Here is an 8,408-nt window from a genome sequence, read left to right as displayed (position 1 = left end):
GGAGTGGGTGGGAGAGCCCTAGGACTGGGGTCTGGCCCGGTGAGGAAGAGGGAATTGAAGCGGACTGGATGGGGTTGGCGCTGCCGGGAAGACAGGAGGGGGCGCTGTTCGGAAGCGTAGCAGGACCTCAGACGGAGGAAGGGAGGCGACAGCGGCGGGAGGCGCAGCCTGGAGTGGGTTTCTTGGAGCTGAGAGAAGAAAGGGGGCGTAACCAACAAGGAGGGACCGAAACCTGGCTCGCTAAGGCATGGGGTTGCGGACAATACGGAGGTTTGGGGAGACCCTAGAACAGAGGGTCCCGTTAGGCGGGCATAATGAAGGTGAGATGCTAAGAGCGCAGTCTTTGGAGGACTGAGCGGTCCGAAGCAGTGCTTTACTTCCTACTACCTGAGTGACCCAGTTTCTTCATCTATGAGTGGGAATAAGAGTCGTACACTAGACAAGGAATTGCTGTGGTGGTTGAGTTAGATGCGTGCCATCATGTCTAGTGATATACTGGCATGCAGTGAGCCGTCCCTAAGTTGTTATGGTAGCTATCTTTAACATTAGTGGGATTTGCGGAGGAGGACAGGGAGTGTTGCATTGGGACTAAGGTGGCCGGGGCAGGGTTTGGCGGTGACAATAAAGGCAGAGGTTACAGCGTGACCTGGAGAAGAGGTGGGCTTGGGGGGCACTGCAGATTGGGATGGGGTACAGACCCTGGCCTGATAAGGGCCGACTGGTGGTGTGACCTCAGTGAAGGTAGGCTCCAAGGAGAGGATGGCACGAGAGGGAAGTGGGGTGGAGGCGGCGCCCTCGGGGACAAGTGGTGGCGAGGCTGAGAAGCTGGCAGGCTTTAGGTTTCCCGGGGGAGGAGCCGGTCTGCAGCGGGCGGAGCTGAGGGCTGGGGCCGGGCTTAGGCTAAGCGCGGCTGCCCGTGTCCCTCTCGCCTTCACACCCGCGCTGCTGCCGCCAACCTGAGCCATGGGTTACCCAGCCCTCCTGCTCTCGCTCCTGGTTTTCTTGGCACCCGGGACCTGTATAGACCCCCGGCGGGTACTAAGGACCCTCAGCAGCCTGCACTTGCCAACCAACCCCGCATCCCGGTCCTCTGTAGCCAAGAATTACTCAGTTTTTTATTTCCAACAGAAGGTAAGGGGGTGGGAGGGGGCGGGGAAGCTTCGAGTTCCCGAGTCCCAACCGCTGGGACCTCGGTCCTGTGGAGTCCGGGCATTGGAGCTCACTCTGAACTTCAGACTCCCTGATACCTAGGACTGTCCAGTCTTTGGTTTACACATTCCAGAGGATGGCCTCAAGTCCCCCAATTTAAAAATTCTCCTCCCACTACCAATAATTTAATACCATTCCTGGCATCCTTATTTTTCTGTCTTTGAAACAACGGAAACTTATTCTCTCACAGTCTGAAGTCCAAGTGCACCATCCTTTTCATTCAGTCTCTCTATAATTGGCCACAGCAGTCACTTAAATTCCCCTAGCTCTTAGAGAGTTCCTCAATCTAAACTCCTTTGACTTCTAAATTCAAATTATTGAATGCCAACCCTGGTCCTTAGTCTTTGGTGACTGTCATCTTTTGCCCCAAGGCAGTCCCTAAATACAAGTTCTAATGTCTGTACCTATTAGATAATATAGAATATTAATGCAATCTAAAATGATAGCTTGTCATTTCAGGATCATCTCAAAGATGATTTTGTGGGCCTTTCATTAAGAGTTTTTGGCTGTCCCTGTTCCCTATCAGACTGAACACATGGCTTGTGCCTGTAAAAGAAGTTATAGGCATATGGCAGGATTTGAGGTGGGTGTTGGGGTCACTGAATCTGATCTGTGACTTGAGTTTACAGTTCTAAGACAGGATTTATGAGTGCTTTTATGGTTGGCTTATGGCATTTGGTATTACCCCACAAGTCTAAATGGAAAAGTACATCCTATGTGAAATAACAGGGAATTCTAATGATTCTACATTTCTAGGAGCCTAAAGATAGGGATTAGAAGGAGTGCAAGGGTCTGATCTTGGCATTAGGAGTCAGACCAGGATTCTACCCTGGTAGCTCTGTGATCTTGGGCGGGTTACAGTTTGTTGCTGAACTTATTTTCTTGATTTTCTGGGGTTATGGTAATGGTTAAATGGGAGCAGATGACATATCCCTAGCAGAGTAGCTAGTCTGAAGCAGGCACTTAATAAATGTATGGTTACTGACCCATCTGAATTGCATAGGAATTTAAAATAAAGGAATGGCATGAATTTGTAGAATAATTTATAAGCAAAAATTTTTTAACACAGAAAATTGAATTTGGATTTAGGAAGAGAAAGTGTTTTACTTTTAGCAGAGATACCAGGAAACAAGAGTGTTTTTCTTTGGAAACGCCTTTAACTCTCTCTGACGTAGCTTCCTCATTTGCAAATTGACAAGGACCACTGTGTCTAATACTTTACTGAGGAAAGTTAAGGGCTCCTTGGGGGAACTAGCTTAGAGGGAAACTAGTTGGGTAAAGCTTGTCATTTCAGGACATGAAGTGGAAGCCATGTTAGGTTCTCCAGGGTGGCCTCCCCTGACCTCTTTTTATCTGGAGCTCTCTGTTTTATGTGTTTCATTAACATTATCACTCATGATAATCTTCATTCATCTTCAATTGGCTAATCCCCCCACATTTCAAGCACCTGGCCATGTCACTCACTAGTTAGATCCCAGCACAGGGCTCTTTACCCAGCCAACCTTTGCTCACTAGTTTATATTTAGTTTATACATTAGGACAAAGATCCCACACATGTATTTATTACCATAATAATAAGTATCCTTATATCAACTCCAATTGAGCTTTTTATTTTTGAGAAAAAAATTCCATACATATTTATTGCATAATTGCACGTATAATAGTTGTCAATTTCAGGATCATAGATTTTTATATGGGACTGTGTAAATTCAACTTCAATTTTTTTTAGTAGAGCACATATACTTTTATATCTTTTAATAATAAACATATAAGCCTCAATTTTCATTTAGGGTTTAACTTTTTCAAACTTTATAATGTTTCCTTTATCTATAATTATCTCATCTAGGTGACCATGCTAGTCCCAGAAGTCCTTATATACACATAAAGGATGTGGTTTTATGGAATGGTCTCTGTAAAAAGGCTTAGCCAATAACTTTGTTTCTCTCCTCCTTAGAAATCCTTCATATCTTTGAATGCTTGCAGGATAAAGGCCAAATTCCTTGGCATGGATTCCATTGTTTCTCACCACATAACCTTTCTGGCCTTTCCAGCTTTCTGTCCTGCCATAGTCTCCTGCTTCTACTTGCAAACACATTTACTCTTTCAGTAACATAGAACACAGGCTCCAATGAATTTTACTATTTAGAAATTCTGTCTGGAATTCCACACTTCTTTTCCATTAGTTAAACTTATCCTTCTATCCCAGAGGAAATGTTATCTTTTCTGTCAAACCATGACTTCTTTAGGCCAGTTTAGATCATCTTATTTTAATCCTGCACACTTATTATTTTATACATGTCCTTCCTGCTAGATAGCACTCTTCAGGACCTACAAGAGCCTATCAAAAGTGTAAGCTTTTTCTGTTTCTGGTTTAGGAGGAGTGTTTGGGGAAGGGGCAGAGATGCCATGTTTAGTAACAAAGGTGCCAAGAAGAGTCCCTTAAACAGCCCAAGCTGCAGACCAAGGAGATGGATGAGGAGGCTTTCAAGCAGAAATAAAAAGAGGAAATGAAGAAATTCGAGGAGATAAAACCATTGAAAGTTGGGGTGGGGGTGGGGGATCTGGCCACAGGTGGACTTAATAAATCTAGCAAGATAATGATGACACTTGAATCCATTCCTAGATATATGGATTCTTTGCTATAATATCTTTTGCCACCTATGGCTAAAATGAGTTGTTTTCTTGGAGTTTTGTGTACATTTAAGAGTAAGCTTTTATGCTGGAAGTGGTGGTACATGCCTGTAATCCCAGGGACTCAGGAGGCTGAGGCAGGAGGCACAAATTTGAGGGCAACCTGGGCAACTTAGACCCTGTCTAAAAATAAAAAATAAAAAAGAGCTGGGGATGTAGGTCAGTGGTAGAGCACCCTTGAGTTTAATCCCTAGTACTGGGGAGGGGGGAGAATAAACTTTTGTTTAAAAAAAAAGTACAGGTATTTATAAAGCACAAAATAATTTTTAAGTTAACATAGTATACTGTCATGTGTAACTAATTAAAACAAATAAAAAAAGTTAACAGTAATAATTAAGGGAGTGAATGACTGACTAAAGAGAGCATAAACAAATGTATAACCACGAACAATTTTTATTTTTACATCTTACTCTTCCATTTTTTTGCTAATTATTTTTCCTTCTTTTCCAAAGTCTTCAAATGTTGATTGAGTAGGAATATTTAATTTCTTTTACCTGAAATAACTGAATCAGGAGATCAGAGGAATGACATGCCCGTATCACTTAGGTACATGATGGCTCTGGGTATGTGTGTAATGCCATTGTCATGAAGGACTCTGGGATTCTTGACTTGTCATTACAGTTTTTACCACTATTGATTTCCTCTCCCATCCAAACCTCTCAGGCTATAATATGAGTTCTGAGGTCATTTCACTATGTAATGTGGAATGGATCCTGTCAGTCTTTTTCCTCAGTAGCAAAATAGGGAACAAAATTTACTGTATTAATTTTGGTTTCTTATAATTATGTGTGTGTGTGTGTGTGTGTGAGAGAGAGAGAGAGAGAGTGAGAGAGAGAGAGAGATAGAGAGAGAGAGAGAGTCAGAGAAAGAGATGCTGATCTTGAGAGATTTATACTAAGGAATTGGCTAAAGCAATTGTGGAGGCATAGTAAATCCAAAATCTGCTAGGCAGTCTGGTAAGTTGGCAGGCTGGTGACCCAGGGAAGAGTTTTAGTTTGAACCCATAGATGGTAGGTAGCCTGTTGGCAAAAGCCAAAATTCCTTCTTGCTGAGGAAATGTCTTTCTTTTACCATTAGGCCTTTAACTGATTAAATGAAAACTATTCTAGTTGGGGAGGGTAATCAGCTTGACTAATTTGAATGTTAGTCTCACCCATAAAAATACCTTCACAGAAACATCCAGAATAAACCTTTGATCCAATATCTGGGCACTGTGGCATGGCCAAGTTGACATATAAAACTTAACCATCATATCTACCAAAGTTGTTGTCAGAGTTAAATGTGGTAAAACATGAAAAGCACATGTATAATTCTGGGAACATAAGAATTTAAGGAACTCTTCATAGTTTTATACATTTTAGACTAATCCAAAAGCAGGACCATGGTGAAATGCCTCTTCTTGAAACTGGAGGTCAACCAGTGGTTCCCGACCATTCCTATTTAATTAGTGATCATGGTCCCTGTTAGAATTCTGTTTTGGCCCAGCATTAGACTCATGGCCGCTAACTCTTGTACAGTCTTCTAAACTCATTTCTTAATTGTTGGTGAGAAGATCATATCACTGGGCTAAACTCTTGATTTATGTACATCCCTCGTGGTTTTGCTTTCAGTTCCTGGTCTAGGTTCTGCTTTTCAACTTTACCACAGTGGCCCCAATGCCTAGTAAAATGTATTGGGTCCCTTGGAAAGATATATCAATACTGATCTTTTTCCTTATCCTCATTATCTCTCTTTTTTCTCTTTTTGTGTTAGTCAACTCTCTGTCACTGTGACAGAATATCTGAGTTGAATAACTTAGAGGAGGAAAGATTAATTTTGGCTCGTGGTTTCAGAGGTTTTAGTTCATGGTTGGCAGGCTCCATTGATTTGGGGCCTGTGGCAAGGCAAAAATGGTGGGGAGTATATGGTGGAGCAAAGTGCTCACCTCATGGTAGCCAAGAAACAGAGAAGGATGGGTAGGACCCAGGTACCAATATACCCTTCAAGGTTATCCACCCAGTAACCTTTTTCCTCCAGCTAGTCCCCTCTTCTAAAGTTCCCATCACTTTCCAATAGTACCATCAGCTAGAGACCAATTCTTTAGCACACAGGCCTTTAGGGGACATTGTAGATCCAAACTGTATCATCCTCTAATTTTGGCTTCTACTGACAACCTTTCTCTGAAGCCTGGAGTTATCCCAAATATTGGGTGAATTCTGAACTGATTTCTGTGTTTGGTGATACAAAATCATTTTTGGAAGGGGCCTTAGAGATCATGTAAAGCACTTCTTAAATATGATGGATTGATCTTGATCTAAATTATGGAAGGTGGGGAACTGATAGAGATTGAATATGACAGTAGTTAAGACTACTGCCTTTAGAGACAAATAGGTTTGAGAATGAATCCTGTTTTGCCATTTTCTCAGTGAACTTGACATGTTTCTCTGAGGCAGCCCATATTTTCATAATCAGCAAAAGGTGCATAATTACACTACTATCTCATGGATATGTTGTAAAATGAGGTAGTATGTTTAAAGTACTTATTTAGCACAGTGCATATCACTTAGTAAACAGTAAAATGTTTTTTTATCTTGCAGTTTCTTAATGCTTTAATCCCTCTTCACTCAAAATATTTAAATCATTTCTTATAGCTAAATAGAAATGATATATTAATATAAATATAATATTGTGGAAAATGAGAATCTGTGAGAACTATTCTTTTAACATAAATACTACATATGTGACTTTATCAATGGGAGATAATTTAATAGACTCATGGCACAGGAATTAGCATTTTTCCTTGTTTGAAATAGTTTTCCATCATATCAACTTTGACATCAAAAGAAACATATTAAACTATCTCTCTTTTATATAAAAGAGGACATTTGGCATTTTTTTTTTAGGGCTTGGCTAGCTTCACTTAGCATAAGCAACTAAGAACAGAACAGGAAGGAAGAGCATGAGGAAAAGACTAACAGTAAACAAAGACAAATAGGGGGAGAGAAAGGGAGAGAGAAGGGAAAGGATATGCAAATGGTAGGAGACCTTCAATGATACACAAAAGTATAAGAGGTTATGATGGGCAAGGGGGAGGGGGAAAAAAGGGAGAGAATTGAACAACAGCAGAGGAGGCAGAGAGGGAAGGTGGGAGGGGAGGGGAGAGGGGATAGTAGGGGATAGGAAAGGTAGCAGATTACAACAGTCACTAATATGCCATTATGTAAAAATGTGAGTATGTAACAGATGTGATTCTGCTATCTGTATTTGGGGTAGAAATGGGAGTTCAAAACTCAATGGAGTCAAATGTATGAAAGATGATTTATCAAGAGCTCTGTAATGCTTGGAACAATCAATAAAAAAAAAAGAAAAAGAAAAAGTTAAGTATATATGAATAGTGAGAGAGGAAAGATCTTATGTATAAATATAAACTAAATATATAAAAAAATAAACTATCTCTCTTATTTTTATGCTATTTTGAGTTCTGGTAAAGTGTGGAGGGAAAATATGGTAATGAATATCCTTTTAGGATTTTGGAACATTCTTTTTTTTTTTTTAAGAGAGAGTGACAGTGAGAGAGAGAGAGAGAGAGAGAGAGAGAGAGAGAAAGAGAGAGAACTTTTTAATATTTATTTTTTTTTTAGTTCTTGGCGGACACAACATCTTTGTTTGTATGTGGTGCTGAGGATCGAACCCGGGCCGAAAGCCTGCCAGGCGAGCGCACTACCGCTTGAGCCACATCCCCAGCCCATATTCTTCTCTTCTTGACAACAATAGTATATCTGATACCATCTTCCTGATAGCTGAGTTTTTAATGTTGCAGCTAGTGCTAAAGTATAATTTCAGTAAAGATTAGGTTTTTCACAATCTTGTTATATTTTCCTGTTAGCATTTTGCTGGGACTTTGTACTTTTGAAGATTTAGATGCTTAAAACATTTTCAGTTTTGGTTCTAGTATTTTGCCACTAATTCATGTCATGATCTTGGGCAAGTTATTTATCTCTTTAGATTTTATTGTACTGATTTGTAAGATAGGAGGATTGGATCTGATGATTTCTGATTCACCTATATTTCTGTTCACCGAGTGCCTCCTATAGGTACTGCACAGGAGTAGTGGGGATATGGCACAATTCTGGATTTTGCCCTAACACTAATTACCCTTGGTGAATTGAACCTAAACAGTTTTTTCATCTCAGTAAAGATACAGACCCATGTCATATAAAGTGTTTGTAAATTAAAAATTAGTCACCTCTATTACTGGTATAATATTTATGACAAGAGTATTTTCTGTGATTTTAAAGTTTATTTGGTTATGGGTGTATGGAGAAACGAAGGAGAATCCTATGATTCTAAAACCTTAATGGTATTTCCGATTTGTCTTCATTCTAGTGCCTTACATGGTAGTTCTTTGTTTTATAATTTTTAAATGTGCATTATAATTATACATAATAGTAAGTATAGTAGTTCTTTTTTTTTTTTTTTTGTATCAGGGATTGAACCAGGGGTGCATAACTACTGAACCACATTCTCAG

The 8,408-nt window shown here is 40.2% G+C and overlaps 1 protein-coding gene across 2 annotated transcripts in view; it reads left to right on the top strand.

Annotated features, from left to right (window-relative positions):
• Positions 1-216: 216 nt before the first annotated feature.
• The window catches only part of Prcp (prolylcarboxypeptidase), a 74,513-nt gene continuing 66,321 nt past the window's right edge, over positions 217-8,408 (top strand). Inside the window, exon 1 of one of the 2 annotated variants that reach the window (XM_077797646.1) lies at positions 217-320. In XM_077797646.1, the coding sequence (XP_077653772.1) occupies positions 315-320 (6 nt within the window). In that variant the 5' untranslated portion in view covers positions 217-314. Of the gene's footprint in view, positions 321-951; positions 1,132-8,408 lie in introns of those variants that run through there. The other variant, XM_077797645.1, reaches the window with a different exon arrangement.

The sequence above is a fragment of the Urocitellus parryii genome, chromosome 4, assembly GCF_045843805.1.
Source record: "Urocitellus parryii isolate mUroPar1 chromosome 4, mUroPar1.hap1, whole genome shotgun sequence".
Classification (NCBI taxonomy): domain Eukaryota; kingdom Metazoa; phylum Chordata; class Mammalia; order Rodentia; family Sciuridae; genus Urocitellus; species Urocitellus parryii.
This window is presented reverse-complemented; position numbering and strand designations above follow the sequence as displayed.